General features: G+C 42.9%; 1 protein-coding gene across 1 annotated transcript; it reads right to left on the bottom strand.

Annotated features, from left to right (window-relative positions):
- Positions 1-6,294: 6,294 nt before the first annotated feature.
- Positions 6,295-18,766, bottom strand: LOC110074852 (keratin, type I cytoskeletal 19). The gene is made up of 8 exons (XM_020785522.3): positions 18,013-18,766; positions 13,513-13,595; positions 12,179-12,335; positions 11,061-11,222; positions 10,790-10,915; positions 8,962-9,182; positions 7,212-7,246; positions 6,295-6,529 (listed from the first exon to the last, which is right to left on the bottom strand). The coding sequence occupies exons 1-8, from the start codon at positions 18,511-18,513 to the stop codon at positions 6,504-6,506; spliced, it is 1,311 nt and encodes a 436-aa protein (XP_020641181.2). The 5' UTR covers positions 18,514-18,766; the 3' UTR covers positions 6,295-6,503.
- Between the last annotated feature and the right edge of the window lie 1,459 nt (positions 18,767-20,225).

Below are 20,225 nucleotides of genomic sequence, written 5' to 3' on the forward strand. Positions count from 1 at the left end.
CAAATGATCTTGTGAGACAGAAGGTTTCACTTTATCCAGGGAGGGAAGCAAAGGCAAGCCATGCTGTTGAAGCTCTGGCTCAGCAATGGTTCAAGCATGCTTCTCAGTGGACCTGGGTGGTGCATATTGAACAGGTTGTCACTGTATGAATCCAGAGGATGGTGGCAATGACTAATTTGCAGTGAGGCTGATACATGTGGGGCTTCTTATTTCTCCCCATTCTTGCTTTATCCTGCAACTGCTTTGGGAGAAGCAAGTGTGGATTTGCAGAATAAATATCTCCTCCTACTCTCTCCACCTTCCCTTTCCCAGTCCTCTAACTCACTCTGGCAGCTACATCCTGTACTACCTTTCCTCCACCCATCCCTCTCACCATGCCTATTAAGTCATTGAAGGTGGATGGTGATGTGAATATGCTCTTTAGATCCAAACTCTTCTTTCCGTGTTCTACCAACATTGCTACTTGTCTGGCCTGTTTGGGTGTCTCTCAGATCTGCAGCAGTGGGAGATGCTACAATCTCCAGCAACGTGAGGCAACTCTGACACAGGCCACCCTTCTTGCTTTCATCACTCAAAGTCTGAGTTCTTTCCTGTGTATTTTCCCCATCTTCACCCTATCAATTAACAGATTTGTAAGAAAATACATTAGCAGAGGATGAATTTGTAAGAATGTTTTGTTCTTAACCTTAGATTCCCTCTGTTGTCTCCTGTTACTGTGGTGCTTTTTCCCTGCCGTGATAATTGGGCACTTGGCAGAGTAAAAGGTATCATCTAAGAGCCAGCAATATGCTTGGAAAGTCTCCCAGCTATCACCTTACAAGTAGCCATCGGTGTCCTCCACACAAAAGTTTCCACACTCGCATTTTCTCCCCACTGGTGGGAGGAGGAGCCTTTACACTTGGAGAAATAAGCTTAGTTTGGCCATTTCATTAAATTGTGGTCTTAAATAGAAATATGTGGTAATTATACATGATTATGGACATTTTGTGCCTCACGGAAAACATAGCAACACACTGCTTTATATCCATAATTACAATTATATAATTAAATTCTTTTACAAACCAGTGCACAATTCCTTCTCTCTCAAGAGCATTGCTTGGTACTCATATCTTGGTGTGCCTTTTAAAGACATCAGAACCTTGACTGCAGTAGAGAATCTTGTGGGATTTTTTAACCCCAAGGGATACTTCTGCACCTTTGGTGGGCTCCTCAGCAGCATGTCTGCCACTATTTGCAGAAAATATTTGCATGCACTGAGATTAGCACATGTCGGCTCTATGCAGTCTTTGTCCTCCACTGTCTTTTTTTTTTTTTGGTGAACTGTATGGTCCTTGGTGACAGTGGTCAAAAGAAGGGACATCCTAGTTGTGCCCTGATTGCTGACCTGCATGCTCCATCTGCCATGGAGCACTTGCCAGTGCATGATCTTGAAATGGCGTAACCATGAGTCACTTCCAACTCTGAATGACAATGCAGTGTCTGGTGTCTACTCCCGTATATGAGTAGAAATGACAGACTTTCCCTAAAGGTAGAAAGCAGGAAAATGGCGGTTGCCCAGTGGCACCTGCCAAAAACATATAAGCATTAATAATTGCCCATTATCTAATTCTCAGGATAAGCTGAAGCAAAAATACAACACACGCTAAACCAGCCCAATCAATCTGGGCATTAAAAGCCTACAAGCAAATGTTATCTGCATGTATTGCCCAGACTATCAACCCTTATAAACCATGTTGCTCTTAGTGGATTTGCCGGGTTTATGAATGGAGCAGAATAGGTTGTACATCACCTGGGCTGAAGAGACATCTGCCCTAAGATGGAAATTTTTATACCAATTAATTATTATCTACAATAAAAGGGACGTGGTGGCGCTGTGGGCTAAACCGCAGAAGCCTGTGCTGCAGGGTCAGAAGACCAAGCAGTCGTAAGATCGAATCCACGCGACGGAGTGAGCGCCCGTCGCTTGTCCCAGTTCCCGCCAACCTAGCGGTTCGAAAGCATGTAAATGCGAGTAGATAAATAGGGACAACCTCGGTGGGAAGGTAACAGCGTTCTGTGTCTAAGTCGCACTGGCCATGTGACCACGGAAGATTGTCTTTGGACAAAACGTTGGCTCTGTGGCTTGGAAACGGGGATGAGCACTGCCCCCTAGAGTCGAACACAACTGGACAAAAATTGTCAAGGGGAACCTTTACCTTTACCTTACAATGTAAGATACATGGCATATGTTGATCCTGGCTATAAAAATAGCTGATCTTGACTGGTGACAAGGAAGCAATATAGGCTCACTATGATCAGAATGAAGCTTTGCAAAGTTTTTTTTTTTTTTACAATAACTCCCAAGTCCACTGGCCCCCCTTCTGCATAGTCTATGGCAATATTGGCTTGTTGGGGTGGTTGGGTTCTGGGAATGGTAGTATGAAAGAGTAACTATTTCATGCTTTGGATCAGAAAAACCAATAAATTCACATTTTCAATCCCTGCACACATACTGCCAAATTATCCACTTTTCATAACATCTAGGATTCTGTGTGTTGCATTCTTATTCATTTTAAGTCACAGGAAGTAAATGATCTTTTTCTAAGGATAGAGAAGATAAAGTACTGTATTTGCTAATTTTCTTATCCTCAGTGAGGAATTTTAAAGTCATGCAAAACTCCTTGCTTCTAGCTAAGTGTGAAATTTTTAAAAATAATATCCTTCTCCCTGTTCAGGCAACTGTAATTTGTGTTAAATGTCTGTAGTGTCCTTTTACACATGCTCATTCAAAACACCCTCCCCCTCAAAGTGCATTTCCATAGTTAAGGCTATAGCAGATCATGTCACACTTGGATTTAATTAGTCATGGGCACTCTCTCATGAAAGTTTTAGAAGTGACAGGTTCATCTAATACTTTGTGCAACAGAACACTCATGTCGAACCAAGTCACCTTCAGCTCTCCTGACAGGGTGCTTATTTAAGCCATGGGAAAAGCAGACATAGTTATTAAAAACAAGAACAAGGAATATCAGGCTGAGACATGTACACTCAGCCATTACCTGCCTCACAATATTCCATTGGGGATAAGACAAACAAGAAGATCCTCTAATTAGTGGGAGGTAAAACGTGGTCAAAACATCCATCAGTTTGCTTGTTCTTCATAAAGCTTGTGGGGGCAGTTTAGCAGTTATACAATTATAGAATCTCCTCTATTTGAAGTTTAACAGTGAAAACTTGGGCAGGCACCTGCTTCGGCTAATTTAGTTACAGTATAGGGTATTTTGCCTAATCTTACTGTGTGGGTGGACTTGGCCTGTATCTGATTGTATTTTATCTTTTCCTCTCCTCTGTTACTACTGCCTGGTGTATTCAGAGGCATAGATGATTTCAGAACTTGGAAACTACCTTTTTGGACTACGTTTCCCATAATTCCCCAGATTTTATGGCCATTGGGGAGCTATCATCCAAAATAGTGATGTTTTCAAGCTCTGTATTTGCGAAGGCTTTCACGGCCAGGATCTAATGGTTGTTGTGGGTTTTTCGGGCTCTTTGGCTGTGTTCTGAAGGTTGTTTTTCCTAACGTTTCGCCAGTCTGTGTGGCCGGCATCTTCAGAGTGCTGTCCTCTGAAGATGCCGGCCACAGAGACTGGCGAAACATTAGGAAGAACAACCTTCAGAACACAGCCAAAGAGCCTGGAAAACCCACAACAACCATTTTCAAGCTCTGGCTGATTTCTACAATACAAGTATGGTGCTGCTGTGTAGAAATATTTGGGCCCAGCTGAGGCATGAAGTGGGGATATGTCACTGGGCTGTGTGGGCCATTATGATCATTATCTTGTCTGCATCAGGGGAACTACACCACTCAACAACTGTCCCTGGTTAAAGCTTAGCAACGGGGCATGAGTAACACACATTTCTCTGGTTTGCTTGTTCATGTGACTGCCATAGAACTCTTGCCTCCATGCATGATTGGCTTAATGCAAAAGCATTGATTATTGGCTTCCCAAATGGTTATCTGTGTTATTGCCCCCCAAGCAGCAAGGTATGTATTGCTGCATGTTTCCTTCTCTCTCTATCTCATCCCCACTCCCAAATTTAGGGCAGGGATAGGCAACTTTAGTGGTTGATTTTCTGCACTGGGACCTTCCGCAGTGCACAGAGCACCCCAAATTCCAGTTTGGGTCACTGGTACAAGGTCTCCCTTGTTCATCTATTAAATAATAGATTATTCTATTAAATAATAGATGAACTGCTGCTCAAGGAGGCTTTTTACTTAAAAAAAAAGGCAGGGGAGCTAGCAGAGAACCAGGGGGGCACAAAACAGCCTTGGGGCTGAATACAGCTCTCAGGCCTCAATTTGCCCACCTTGGCTTAGAGAAATGTGCTTATAGTGGTTTAGCTCCCTTTTCACTAGGTGTTGGTCTGCTCTAAATTCATTGTCCTGTGCATGGTGGTAGTTTCAGTCCCTGGAATTAGGCAGCCCATGTGTCTTTCCAGCTTTAAAAAAAAACACAGAGAACTAATATTCCCCTGGTTCACCCCATGCTCCCACTGCAAACAGTAGAACTGCTTCTCCGTTTCTGATATCTTCAAGTGAAGAAAAGAGAAACAAAACCATTTGCCGAGCTTGATTTTAAAAAAGAGAAAATATATATGTTGAGTATTAGAAAAGTCACAGCGCTATCTTTTATGTTTACAGCAACAAGGAGTTAACATTTGCTGTCTCTGCTAAATGGAGATGTTTGTGAATACCTTTTCCATTAGAAAAGGAGAATACATTTTTAAAAGTAAGTATAATAACATGAGCATTTTTAATAATCAGCCATCCAGCCAGCCAGCCAATAATTCCGATCCACCCACCCCATAAGGAAGAATACTGGCCCCAGCTAGGTCTGGCATGCTCCTTCCAGCCCTGGGACTAATATCAGGTCTGCCTGGTGCTGACCCCATTCCTTGCTGCTCTCTGGATAGTCATCTGGGCCCTGTGGAGCTGCAGGGCCCTTGACTTTGGCCATGATCTAGCTTTATTTAGCTGTATCTTAATCATGCAGTCCCAAATTCAGTGTGCATATGCATCCATTTAGGAAGTCAAGTATCTTTGACATCATTCAAACTATGAGATGAATTTTACCATGCCCCACCTTTCCCAGATTTTGGACCTGGTACAGCACAGGCCTTTATGAAATGCCTTCATCCCACTGGGCAAGAGGATACCGGCAGGGACTGTTTCCACTAAAGGGAAGAAAGTGTGTGTACGTTCAATTTTGATCACAGTAAGACTTTTTTTCTTTTAAAAAAATCCTGAAATTCTTTCTAGCTCAAGCAAAAAAGGCCAATATCTTTCTAAAGAAATATGGAGCAAAAGGGTCATTGTATAAACATCCTTCCCATTCTGGCTCCCTTTCTTACACTGATAACAATACTAGTTGTGCAGCCATTAGCATGATGGGGAGCTTTCCTGATTAGAAGGAGATGCATACATGATTGCCCTTTTATCCTACTTTTCTGCCATACCATTTTGTTTGAATAAATTTGCAAATTTAGTAGATTTCACACAAAAGCAAATGGAAATCCAAATTTTGCCTTCTTGCACCAACCAAACTTAACAGATAGTGCTTTTCTAGAGTGGAGCAGATTGTAGTATATCTGTCCACAAGTGTTATAGATGATAAAAGATGTGGAGTCTGGTAGGGTAGTGGTCCCCAACCTGGGGCCTCCAGATGTTTTTGACTTCAACTCCCAGAAATCCTGGCCAGCAGCGGTGGTGGTAAAGGCTTCTGGGAGTTGTAGTCCAAGAACATCTGGAGGCCCGAAGTTGGTGACCACTATGTTAGGGGGAGAAAAAGAAGTCGCAATCTTACTTCAGCACTATCTTCGCTGGATAGCAGTTTAGCCCACACTTTTAGGAGTTAAAGCCTCAAGAAATCTGACAATTTCAGATTGGTTAAATTTCTGAGTACATACTTCACCATGCTACCAATCCCACAATGCTGCAGGATAACATTATGGAAGTTAAATGAATATCAAACTGGTTTAACTGTAGATATACTCTCATTTCCCTTTTGGAAGGAAGGAAGGAAGGAAGGAAGGAAGGAAGGAAGGAAGGAAGGAAGGAAGGAAGGAAGGAAGGAAGGAAGGAAGGAAGGAAGGAAGGAAGGAAGGAAGGAAGGAAGGAAGGAAGGAAGGAAGGAAGGAAGGAAAGGGATTCCATTGTGCGCATAAACTTTGGCAAAATACACACTGAAACTGCTTGTCAGAAACTTCAGAGATGATTAGCAGGCAAATTAAATGTAACAAGTCTTCACTTAGATATACAGGATGCAAAAGAAATTTTATTAAGCATCAGGAACATACAACAGGGTGCTAAACAGAGAAGCGGCTAAGGAGCCATCAGGAATTGGTTCTCAAGAAGCTACCACAAGTGATTTTTGGAAAGCAAACATTTTCATTGATTGATTAAAGCAATAGTTGATCTCACTGGTGCCTCTTTCATTTCTGCTTGAAGACATGAGTCCTGTTCACTACTTCTTGCTTTCACTCACTTTGTCTACAGGAAAACAAGGAAGAAAGGGAGACTGAGTCAAGTGAGACATCTTGAAACAGGTTGTAGTGCCCAAGGGCTTCCCCCAGCTGCAAAAGGAAGGCTTAAAATGCAGCCAGACTCCCTCACTGGCTCTCCTCAGCCCTCTTTGCTTTGATGTCAGCAACAGAGGGGAGAGGATAAGAAACACCCCAGCTCCTTCTCTTTCTATTCTGTATCTACACAACACAATTGTACCAACTTGATACCACTTTAACATGCATCACACGGGATTCTGGGATTTGATGTTTGGTCATGTATGGAGAATCTTCTGCTATAGTTCAAGAGATTACATTTGGATTTTCTGGAAGAGTATTCTAACCTCAAAGAATTTAAATCTCAGAGATTTATATGATGGAGCCGTGACAGTGGCATAAAATTGCTGTAACTTTGCAGCGTAGACTCACTACCTGGCTCCCCACCCAACAGAAACCCAAGCAAAATACCCCCACAATCATTCAAGCTCAGATTGTTTATTTACTACACCTCGATCTTCTCCTGAGAAATTCAAAGGTGCACATATAAGGGATCCCATGTGGTCGCCCATCCAAGCATTAGCCACACCTGGAATTGCTTAGCTTTAGCAAGGCAACCACCTCATGAGTTCTCAAGAGGCAACGAGGTCCTCCTTTGAATAATGGAGACTTACCTTTAGCTTTAGTTCCTGAGTCAGTTCCTGACAAGCTGCAGGTGAGAGAAAGAAAAGTGGGGGATTACTATAAACATAAAATAAACAAGCTTTGACTTTTCTTTTCTGTCTTTATTTAAAACTCAGCAACCTGGACTGGTGTTCTAACACAAGTAAAGTAGAAGCTGCACCTTGCTAGGTTTTATTTTACTTCAGGGGTAATACATATGTGACCCTCAATCCTGTTTTCCTGTAAGTGTTTTGCTGAAACAAATTTAAAAGATGAATGCCTCAGGAAGTGGTGGTAACAACTACGACTATGATTACGACTAGGACTATTTCATCTTGTTTTAAAAAATATTATTCTAATAACTTAATAAGTAGGTTCCTTTTTTGGTGCACCTGGAATGTTTTGGTTGCTGTTATCATTACGAGTTGTGATATCAGATCACATAGGGTAGGCGAGAAATATCATGTGTTTCAAGTTGGAACTGAGTTTCCAGCCCATTATTACTGAAGCAAGGGCAAGGTAGGTGGGGGGGGGGAATTGTGCTGGGCACCACAGGCTGGCAGCTCGTGGCATGCAGGTGTTGTTGCTTTTAGAGCAACTAAAACAATCATATCAATTACCAACAAGAAATTGAAAAGGAAATATGTTCTTTTTCTAAACTGCAATTATAACTGCAATGAACCATTGGAACTGTGTTGCTATGTGCACTCTGACTAGTGGTGATCCTATGGAGGTGAGGTTTTCCAAAGGCCCTATCATTCACAGCTCCAACTCAAGGCCATGGGTTCCTTTATTGCAGGCTTGTCCAACCTGCAGCCCGAGGGCCGCATGCAGCCCAGGTCGGCTCATAATGCGGCCCAGTGCAATTTTTTATTTTTAAAGAAATTCCAAAGTTTCAAGTTACACTGCCGGCACTTGCGGCCGGAGTGCGGCTGGGGCACGTCAGAACGGTAGCGGGGAGAGAAGGAAGGAAGGAAGGAGCAGGAGGGGAGGGGAGAGGGGGGCTGTGTGACTGCATTGCGCTGTCCTTGTCAATAGGTGGACCCCCTCCCAGCCCCATAAAGCCACCGGAGTCGAAGCTGGCAGCCTCTGCTGTCTGAGATCACAGCTGCTGATAAGCGCGCTTGGAGCGGGGCTGCGGAGGATGGCTAGGGCTGCCCCCCCATGCAGCCCAAACCAAATTTATGTGCGGCCCAAACCAAATTTTCATTTTCTAATGTGGCCCAGGGAAGGTGAAAGGTTGGACACCCCTGCTTTATTGAGTCAATCCATTTCGTATTTGGGTTCCCTCTTTCCCTGCTGCCTGAACCTTTTCTCAGCATTAACTGTAATTAACTACTTGGGGACCTTTGGAACTGTAAATGTAATTACCTCCAATTGCTTAAAATGTTTTTATTACAGTCGTTGGAAAGATACAATATGTTTTAAAATAGTGGCTAGAATCCGGATGGCTTATTTGATCCTATAAAAAGGCAATATAAGGGCATTTCTCCCCCTTTAGCAAACTCTTCTTAGTGCAAATAGGCACACATTGTCATGTGACCAGTCATATGACGGATCAATTGAAACAAACATACAAGAGGGAAAGTAATGCTGTATAATCCCTCCTTACATGGATGTAAGGAGGAATTTGGGGGGGCTATTCTCTAAAAAATAATTATATGGGACTTTGCAGCACCTTATTTATACCCGAAGATTCCTAAAACAGAGAGAGCTTTTAAAAGAATACTTAAAAACAAAGCAAACTGTAAGACAACTCACTGGATGTCTTGGGTATCCAAGAGCTGGCGGTAGGTCTGAATCTCCTGCTCCAGACGGGTCTTGATGTCCATCAGCATCTTATATTCATTGTTCTGTCGCTCCATGTCGGATCGGACCTCGACCAGCTGTGCTTCAATGTTGCTGATCAGAGCCTGGATCTGGCACAACTGAGCCCCATAACGGTTCTCTGTGTCCGACAAGGTCCCTTCCAGGGCAGCTTTCTGGAAAGAGAAGGGCACCAATGAGAAAAGGGGCTTGAAGTTGGCCAGCAGGGTATAAAAGGAATGGATGTCAAAAACATAGAGAGGCTGCAGTAGTGCCGGTGCCTAAGGGTCAAGTGGAAGCTTTTGCAGTACTTATCAACCTACCGATCTTGAACTGCGTGGTCATTTGGAGAACTGCCAAAACCTTAGTCTTGGCCAAAGACTGGAGGTGTTACTTCCTAAGAATATAAGGTGCTCCCAGTATTCCTCAGGCAATTCTTACAGCTTGGCTACTAACCATTTCTTGGGGGTTCGTAGCCCAAAATACTCCCCCCCCAGCTTTGGTCTTATTGCTTTCAGAAGGGGTGTTAGGATAGTCACACGTAGGCTGGCATTAAGCAGCCAGAACTGAATAGGTGTGATGTTTTAGTACTTGCTAGATATTTGTTGCTAGATATTTGTTTTCATGTGTTTCTTCATGCTAATCTTGCAAGCATTAGACCGGTTACTTGTGTAAATAAATACTATTCTTTGAGCTCTAAAATAGTTGCCTTTCCCTAATAACAGCAGCAGTCAAATTGAGAAGGCATCTATATACTGTATCTATATGGAAACATATATAATTATATTCCAATATTTGGATGCCCAGGTTTGGGTGGTAGCCAAGAGTGCCTTTGAACAATTAAAACCAGCGCACCAGCTGCGCCCATTCCTAGAGAGGACTCATCTGCCCACGGTGACACATGCTTTAGTTACATGCTGCTGGATTCCTGTAACATGTTCTACGTGGAGATGCCTCTAGAAAGTGTCAGGAAACTTCAGTGGGTCCAAAATGTGGCAGCCAGATCGCTAACTGGGGTTGGTCACAGGGATCACATAACTCCCCTGTTACGGCAGCTCCACTGGCTGTTGATCTATTTCTGGGCACAATTTAAAGTGCTGGTTTTAACCTATAATGCCTTAAATGGCTTGGGTCCAAGCGATTTCAGGGATCTCTTTTGTTCTTACTCAACTGTCCAAGATAATCAAGAGAGGCCTTCCTCTCAGTCCTGCTACCTGGACAGGTGTGTTTGGTGGGGACATGGGAGAAAAACCTTCTCTATTGTTGTTCCCAGACTCTGGAACTCCCTCCCACAAGAGGCTAGGCTGACCCCATCTTTCCTGTCTTTCCCCAAGGAGGCAAATACCTTTTTCTTCAAACAAGTTTTCCCTTAATGATTGGCTACCTGAATGGGGTTTTCATTGGATGGTTGTGCCTTACTGCTTTTAATGTATTTTTGGTGTTGTTGTTTTTTTGTTTAATGTCTTTTAGTATGCATCTGTTTGATCTTTTTTAGTATTTGTATGCTTCTGTTCTTGTTATACTGATGCAAGCTGCCTTAGGTCCTTTTTAAGGAGAACAGCAGGGTAAAATATTTTAAATAAGTAAATTTTAAACTTTAAAAAATCATGTTATAAGGAAGAAATGAGGGTGAAGGAAATGTGTGTGTGTTTGGGTATGTGTGTATACATGCGAGCATGTGGGGTCCTGGGTTTTACACATCACTCGGGCAGACTCCATGTAGGAGTCAACTTATTTCACAACTCTGGCATCAGGAATGCTTCACCAATCATTCACATATTACCATGCTGAGCTGAGACTGCAGTTCAATCTCCAGACTCTGGAAGCTACGTCTCAAGTCGGTGATCTCAGTCTTGTGGGTCTGAAGCTGTTCAGTATTAACGGCAACCTCCCGGTTCAGTTCTTCAGTCTGTATTTTTCAAAAGGGGAGAAAGCCCTTTGTAAGTAAGAATACATTTTCATGAGTGACACAAGCTAGTGAAAGCCTGGATTTCTTCCAGTGCCTTTCTTGTTTTCAAGTCTCCCTCTTTCTTTCTCCCATTTCCCCATCTCACCTTGGTGGTAAACCAAGCCTCCGCATCCTTCCTGTTCTTTTCAGCCAGCAGTTCATACTGGTCTCTCATATCAGCCAGGATCTTGGTAAGGTCAATGCCTGGAGCAGAGTCAACCTCCACATTCACACTGCCAGTCAGTTGCCCAGTAAGAGAACTCATTTCCTATAAAACAAAGGCATTAATTGGGGACATGTGCACATGGCAACACTTCATAGCATCCATTTTTTTTTCCGAGAGAGAGAGGTAAGCTATTTACAGCTCAGTTTGGATGAATTTTGAAATCTAGATTTCATTGGACAAATGTTTTTTGAGTCAACCAGAGGAATCTCCCCCCCACTCCAAAAAAGGGGAGTCTTGAAAATGTTATCCTCCTTTTCCTGCTTTCTTCCCATCTCCTCTTGTACCTTATGTGGATACTGCCATTGCACAGTTTAATCACTACAATGTGCTAACCAGACTGGTGGTGGGTGCGAGCAGATACAATAGCATCACTCCAGTTCTGGCTTGCCTTCACTGGCTACACTGGGAGCCCCAAATCTGGTTTAAAGTTTTGACTTTCACATACAAAGCCTTCCACAGTTTAGGCCCACGTTACTTGTTGGAGTCTCTTGCCTCAATGTCAACTGCCCAACCAACCAAGTCATTGTAGATGAAGTTCCTCTGGGTAGGGACCCCGAGGGAAGCCCACACATCTTCTAAGAGAGGCAGGGCCTTCTGTGTGGTGGCTCCTTGTGGAATCAGCTCCCCGAAGAGCTTTGCCTGGTCCTCTCCTTGACAACATTTAAGAGATAATTGAAGACATGGCTCTTCAGGGAGGCCTTCCACTCCAACTGTAGTTGAGTTGAGGTAATCTTACATCTCCATCCAGTCATCTGTTTTCTGTATTTTTGTTCTAATGTTCTGTTTTATATATAATTTTACTAATGACCTGGTACCCTCTGTTTTTATGTAGTTAGGTTATTTATGGTTTTATTAGATTAATTATTTGACTGTGTGTTTTATTGTGAACCACCCAGAGTAGTGCTGTGGCATTAACAGGAGCAGTATATTAAACTGAAATAAGAAATAAATTGAAATAATAATACATAGACTAGCCCATTTACTCTGTTTATTTTTACCTCTTCATGATTCTTCTTCAGATAGGCCAGTTCCTCCTTCAGATTTTCAATCTGCATCTCCAGATCAGTTTTAGCCAAAGTCAGCTCATCCAGGACTCTGCGGAGGCCATTAATATCTGTCTCCACACTCACCCGCAGAGCTTGCTCTGTCTCAAACCTTTGGGGGGGGGGGACAAAGTCAGAAAATGGTTATGAATGGCTAAAATCTGCTGAGTTAGTTTAATCTTTTTATTAAGCAAAATATAGAACAAAGTGTAAGGAAATCAATTTTTGGGGCCCCACATTTTGGTATAACTACAGTGGGGCCTCGCTAGACAGTTACCCCATATGACAGTTTTTTCACTAGACATTGACTTTTTGCGATCGCTGTAGCGATTCGCAACACAGTGATTCCTATGGGGGAGTTTCACTGGACAATGTTTGGTCCCTGTTTCGCAAACCGATTTTCACTAGACAACGATTTTGACAGCTCCCTCTGCGCTCACAAAACGGGTGTTTTCGGGACCTAAGCTTCCCAAAACAGCTATTTAAACAGCTGATCGGCGATTTGCAAAGCGGCCAATCTTCGCTAGACAACAACTATTTTCCCCCATTGGAAAGCATTAAACAGGTTTCAATGCATTCCAATAGGGAAATGCTTTTCGCTAGACAATGATTTCGCTAAACAGCGATTTCAGTGAAATGGATTATCATTGTCTAGCGAGGCACCACTGTATTAGTTTCCGCAGTTTTATACTATTGCTTTATACTAGGGATGCTGTTGAACTTATATTTCCATCAGCCTGGACAATGGTGAGGAATGACGGGAGCTGCCTCTGGAGATATGCTTTATGCTTTTATACGAAGTTCCTCAAACAAATTGTTGATTTATTTCTAAGTATGGAAAGGCTTACAATGTGTTAGGATGGCTGGTATGAGAGGAGTCAATAATAATCTGTGCTCTCATGTCAATTCTGACTTTCAGTGTTTTCAGAGAGTATGTAGCAGGTTTACTATCCACTTCTTCTGGGAAAGTCCTGGGATTGTGCAGCTTTCCCAAGGCCACATAGGCTGGCTGTACTCGCAGGAGGTACAGTGGGGAATTGAAATCCCAATGTCTAGCTCCGTAGCCAAATACCTAAACCACTGAGCTATCCATTCAGCCACCCAGTGCTTTAAAGACATTCTGGACACAGGAGATTGGCATTATGCTGTTCATATCATTAATCGAGTGGATCTGTTGAATGGATCCCTCGAGATACAACCCTGCCTTCAATCTGTTACGCCTGGCAGTCTGAGAATATTTGCATGTATACTTCTTTCTCCATTCTTTTGCCCAGGGAAATTTTCCTTACTTGGTTCTGAAGTCATCAGCAGCCAGTCTGGCATTATCAATCTGCAGGATAATTTTGTGGTTGTCAATGTTTTCATTAAGGATCTGCAAGGGAAGAAACAGCATCTACGTTGAGTCATTTGCTTCCATGCGTATCACCACATCTTTTCTTTTTTAACCGGTTTGATGGCTGTGCAGACAAAAAAGGATGTATGTGTGTTCAGAAGTGTTTGGATGGTAAGATACATAGCTAAAAGGACAGATATTTAGATATATTTTTGTGGTGACACAGTCTTCAATTTTTTTCCACTGTGGATCCGTGCTTCTCTTTGCACCCACTTATTCCCCCATGCCTACAGGACAGAGATAAGCAGAATTTGTGACCCTCCAGATGTATCTGAAGCCTGCTTTTACCTCAGAATGACTAATCACAACACATACTGTAAGAACAGAAGAAGAGCCCTGCTGGATCAGGCCAAGGGCCCATCTAGTCCAGCTCCCTGTATCTCACAGTGGCCCCACCAGATGCCTCTGGGAGCACACGAGACAACTAGATACCTGTCTCCTGATACCACTCCCCTGCATCTGGCATTTTGAGGTATCTTCCTTTTAAGCCTGGAGATTATACATCCCCATCATGACTTGTAACCTGCAATGGACTTTTCTTCCAGAAATCTGCCCAATCTCCTTTTAAAGGCATCTAGGCCAGATGCCATCACCACAACCTGTGGCAAGGAGTTCCACAGATTAACAACATGCTGGGTAAAGAAATATTTTCTTTTGTCTATTCTCACTCTCCCAACACTCAATTTGTTAGTGGATGTCCCCTGGTTCTAGTATTGCATGAGAGGGAAAAGAGCTTCCCTCTATCCACTTTATCCATCCCCTGCATAATTTTATACATCTCAATCATGTTCCCCCTCAGGCACCTTTTCTCTAAACTAAAGAGCCCCAAACACTGTAGCCTTTCCTCATAAGGAAGGTGCCCCAGTCCAGGCATCATTTTAGTCGCTCTCTTCTGCACCTTTTCCAGTTCCACAATGCCTTTTTTGAGGTGCAGCAACCAGAACTCTACACAATACTTGAGGTGCGGCCTTGCCAGCGTTTTGTACAATGGCATTATAATGTTGGCTGTTTTATTTTCAGTCCCCTTTTTAATGATACCTAGCATGGAATTGACCTTCTTCACAGCCGGCACACACTGGGTTGACACTTTCATCAAGCTTTCTTGATGAAGATCTCTTTCCTGATCTGTCATGGACGGAATGTCAAATGTATTTTCATTTAATTTATAGTCAGTGCTATTGCAGGCTCATCTATGCATATAAATACAAACTTTATATATAATGGTGGTCCCCTGCCTAAGCCCTGAAAATCAGTTTTTAAACAAAGCAAATTAATTTGTATATTCCTGAAGGCGAGACAGATTCCTTTTGTGACACTCTAAAACTTCCATTAGTTAAGGATTTTTCTCATCTAAACACAGGCTACCTCTAATGTCTGCTTCTGCGTGTGGCACATTAAATTCCTTCCTGTTGTAGCTTTAGTTTGCCAATTTCTTCTACGCCTGGCCAATGATCCATTTTTTAATATATCAAAATGCACAATCCCTATTGGAGTGCCGATAGTCGTGGACTTTGAGGCCGGTACAAATGTCTGTACAATAACTGTTTACTTTTCTGTTCCTATATGTATGTTTAGGAGTAAGTGTACACTTCCTTTCTAAACAAACTGGGAGTGTGTGTTGATGATTCTGCAGAAACAAAATAAACCTGAGGTGTACAGAGGAGAAAAGATTATGGTGTGCTTAGTTTAGTCAACACCCACCATTTTCTTCTGTTCCTTTCCCTCTTCAAAGAATGACTTTCTAAACAAACAACAGGTTTTCATATACTGAAATAAAACAGTCCTGTAAGGATGTTGACTTGGAGACCTAATCCAGGCGTGGGGCAACTCAAAACAGTAAAGGAGAGTCTAGAGTCATGGATGCGTTTCAGGGAGAAGGGTGGGGAAGGGTGGGTTTGCAATTTTGCAACTTTCTCACCAGGTAGGATGGTCATCTACGCTTTACCCCCCTGCCCCAAGGACAAAAGAGTCCACACATTTGCATCAAATAGGCCATGTTAATTTATAGCTAATTCTGAAATGCTACTATTATTTAAATTATGATATTCTTCCTGTCATCCTACTGGAACAGACTAGGACACCTACAGACCTATTTGCCCAGACCATGCTGATGGTCCCTTACATTTCTTTGATTTCAGTCCCTGTACTCTAAACAAAATCTAGCCTAATAGTATGGTACTTTATGTAAATGCTCCTAGTGAGTTCAGCTGGGCTCACTCCTAGGTCATTCAGCGTAACACTTCAAGTTAAACGAATGTAGTGCCTTTGAAAACAATGGGATATGGTGTAGTAGTCACAGTGCTTAACTAGGGTGGGGCAGACGTGGGTTCGAATTACTTGACCATGAAGCTCACTGAATGAGCTTGGATAAGTCACCAACTGCAAGCCTAACAGGGCTGTTGTGAGGATATGAACCTGAAGGACAATCCAGTGTATTTGGCATACTGTTTTCACTTTGTTAAAGGACGAGCAAGATATAAATGTTATAAAAACCACCAAATAAATAGAGGGTACAAATTACTTATTCCATTGGGTTAGACATCATCAGCCTGGATCCAACCTGCTTTCATTCCCTCTAAACCTTTAGAGCTTAGGGTGATCTACAACCTTAAGGTGTTAAATACGTACTTATAAAAGTACATTTAGATTCAGCATCTGAAGAGGCACTGCTTTAAGAAAGTTGTCGTTTATATAGTTCAGATTCCATTTGCACACCCAAAAAGAAACTATTGTTCAGTTGGAAGTTGGCATTTAATTATTAATCCACAAAGCTGCACACAGGGCTATCGGGGAGGCCTGTCTGTCACTGAATTGATCACTTGGTATAGCTAGACCTAGAAAATTCAGCCCAACAAAATCAGATTGTGTCTGAGGGGAATTAATAACAGAAAGCATATATCATTGCTATCATCTTTGTGCCAGGGAGAGAGGCACAGGTTGTGTTCAGTCCAATCACACTACTATAAAATTGGATAAAGGAGCAAATTGCACTGAACTCCAATTGTCTGCAATTTACAAGGTGCTGCTAGTTCCCAAGAATGAGAAGACAGCTGTATTTGGAGCTGTGCACAGAACAAAGCTGTTTGCAAAAGCAAACCTTGCACCCATCTTTCAGAGGGCCTTCTTGCAAACTCGAACAAGGCTAGCAGCTTTTCAGGTGTTTACCAAAGGGGTGAAGGTGCAAAATATATCTACATCTTTACGTAACACTAATTGAGACATTTGTATATGATTATGCAATGAATCCTGAATACCATTTCCAGGATGACAGGTGCAGCCACAGTATTTACCTGTGCTATGAAAGTGTGGTTTTGATTCTTGCACTCAGTATGTTTTTAGGCACCACCTTTAATGGGAAATATATTGATGTATAATATAAAAACTATCTTGTTTGTCTGCCTTCCAGCCTGAAATGGTGGCTATTATGCTTCTCTTAAATAAGCCAGCATGGAACATAGCCTTGGTTGAATGTCTGCCCTTTCATTTTACAGTTTTTCCCCCACATATACACTTATTGCTATATAAATAGATCCACTGAAAGCCTCTGGATCACTTGGTTATTTGATATCTGAGAACTGGGATTTAAACCTGGGTCTGCCATCTTAAAGTCATGCAATGCGAATAAGCTCCAGTACAGTTACCATCTTTTACTTTGGCAAGACCTCTTTGTGATTCTAACACCTGCAGCACCCAGAAGACATTGCAGAGGTTGCATATTTCACATTTCTGCATTTACCTGCCAGGAAAAGGTCCAGGAGTTGAACTTACTGTAACTACCCTGTTTTCCCCAAAATAAGACCTAACCTGAAAATACCTAGTATGATTTTTCAGGATGCTCGTAATACAAGCCCTGCCCCCAAAATAAGCCCTAATTAAGTGAAACCCTGCCCTCCACCGTTGTGCAGCAACCAGAAGAAGATGACATGACTGTATTTGAATACATGTAGATGGCTGTACATGAAAAAAATAAAACACCCCTTGAAAATAAGCCCTGATGTGTTTTTTTGGAGCAGAAATTAATGTAAGACCCTGTCTTATTTTCGGGGAAACAGGGTATTGAATGTACAGGAACTGTTAGAGAAAAGGTGAAGATCTTAGACTATGTTAGAGATCACACTGTCTTTTTGTATTAGCACTCTGCATCCTATGCATATATCTATGTTTTCCCTTCACATGAATCAACACAATTATGTTGTTCTTCCACACTTGTTCTTTAGAACTGTGGCCGAGATTCCTGAATAAGGAGAACCTCTGATGGTCAAAATCTGCATAACAATAACCTTTCATGTTTATGAAAATCTTTCAACAAAATATTTGTTTCCTTGTTTACAGGTAAAGGTGGTTCATGCCATGTAAGGCCTGCCTCAAGATGCAGTTTGCAAGTCTGAAATCTTACCTTGTCTCTAAGGTCTTCAATAGTCTTGTGATAGGCAGTGTAGTCCCGAGTTGGACTGGGCCCCTGCTTCTGATACCACTCTCGGATCTTCGCCTCCAACTCACCATTGGACTCCTCCAGGGCACGCACTTTGTCCAGATAGTTAGCCAAGCGGTCATTCAGATTCTGCATAGTTATCTTCTCATTTCCAGAAAGGAGGCCATCGCTGGCACTTATGCTGGTACTATATCCACTCCCACCAAAGCCACCACCAACACCAAAGCCGCCTCCATAGCTGCTTCCATAGCTGCCTCCATAGCCGCCACCAAGGCTGCCACCAAAGCCACCACCTAGACCACCACCAAAGCCACCACCAACCCCAGAGGAGACAAATCTAGCAGAAGAGACGGAGATGCCTCGGCCACCAGATCCACCGTGGATGCTTGGAGACCGGAAGGAGGAAGACCCACCGAGGCCTCCACCAACAGAAGAGGTGGATTGCCTATAGCTATACGTAGCCATTGATAAGAGTGGTCTGGGAATTTAGCAACAAAGTTAACACACACTTTTGTGTCCCGGAGGCAGGAATGTGAGCTCCTGTCTTCTCTTTGTCTCCTTTTATTTCAGCCCCTGTGGGAGTTGTCCATCCGGCTAAGTGATATGTGAAGCCTCTGGAATGGACCAGCCCTCAACCCTTCGCCAAGCACATTAATTCACCTCATTGGTCAGTCAGCACAAAGTGGGCTGTGTTTCTTTTTGAAATCATTTCCAGATAGTTTCTTCCCCACCCCCACCGCCAAGTTTTATCTTGCTTCCTCACCCCCCTGCCTTTAGAACAAAAGACATGATTCACAGGAGGTGGCTTTTCTCTTCTTAAAGTAAAGACATAGGTAAAGCCAAGGTGATCATTTACTTAAGCTGCAGGTAAACTCTTGAGCACACACACCTGGCCCCCGCCCCCACCCCCCAGCTCATTTGTGCAGGAAAGGGAAGGAGAGATTCTCCGGAGCAGACAGCTGCCAAATGAAGTTGGCATTGTAACACACAGCAGCGATACGGAGACCTACAGGGTTGCTAAAAGACTTTCATAGCCCAGATAATAACCAGCTTTCTAATTAAAGTGGTTTGACTGTATTCTCAGGTTCTCAAGAGCTCCGTAACAAAAGAGGTCCCCTTGAAGGGAAAGAAAAGCCTGGCTCAGACTGTGCTCTCAGTGTCTCTTAGCATTTTGCATTGGGAAAGAGATACTGTACTTTCTAACTTAAAGGGAAAGGGCCTCTTTTCTGTTTCAAATTAATGGGAAACTCTAGAGGATATTTTGATAGGGGTGGAAAGGTTCAGTCCTGCTTCACATCACTTGTCCTTTCATGCACAGCCAAGCTATGTCATTTCCAATGTGAGGCTGATTAATGCTGATGAATGCTGTGCCATGGAACATATACAGGAGCTGCTTGGCATCTTCATTCCAAAGGTATTTGTGTGGGACTAGGCGCAGAATTTGGAATATTTGCTTTTTGGATTACAGTTCCCAGAAGCACCCGGCCAGCAGAAACACAGGTTTTAGTGAGGAATTGAGAGAGAGAGAGAGAGAGAACTTTCCCTAGTTTTAGATGGGCCATAGCTCCAGCTTATCAATGGTCTTACTTATCCACTTCAACATTTTTAACTCTCCCATTCTTTTGACCTCAAACATGAAGAAATTTGTCAATTTTTGTATAGTCTTAAAAAAAAACACAAATTGGAATAAGATGTTCCTCTGTGTACCACCTGAATTCAATAGATACATCCATTGAGAAGACTGTGGTTTTGCTCCCAGACTCTGGAACTCCCTTCAGGCTGGCCCCATCTCTGCTGTCCTTCCCCAAGCAGACGAAGACCTTTCACCAGCCTGATTTGATGGTTTTTCTGGTTTGTAGTTTTGTTCATGCCCATCTCTGTTCCCAACCTTGGGCAACTCAGGTGTTCAACTACAACTCCCAGAAATCCTGGCTGGCAAAGCTGGTGGTGAAGGCTTCTGGGAATTGCAGTCCATGAACACCTGGGTTACACAAGGTTGGGCACCACTGCTCTATGGTAAAGGTAAAGGGTCCCCTTGACAATTTTTGTCCAGTCGTGTTTGACTCTAGGGGGCGGTGCTTATCCCCGTTTCCAAGCCATAGAGCCAGCGTTTGTCCGAAGACAATCTTCCGTGGTCACATGGCCAGTGCGACTTAGACACGGGACGCTGTTACCTT

This window comes from Pogona vitticeps, chromosome 6 (genome assembly GCF_051106095.1).
Source record: "Pogona vitticeps strain Pit_001003342236 chromosome 6, PviZW2.1, whole genome shotgun sequence".
Taxonomy (NCBI): Eukaryota; Metazoa; Chordata; class Lepidosauria; order Squamata; family Agamidae; genus Pogona; species Pogona vitticeps.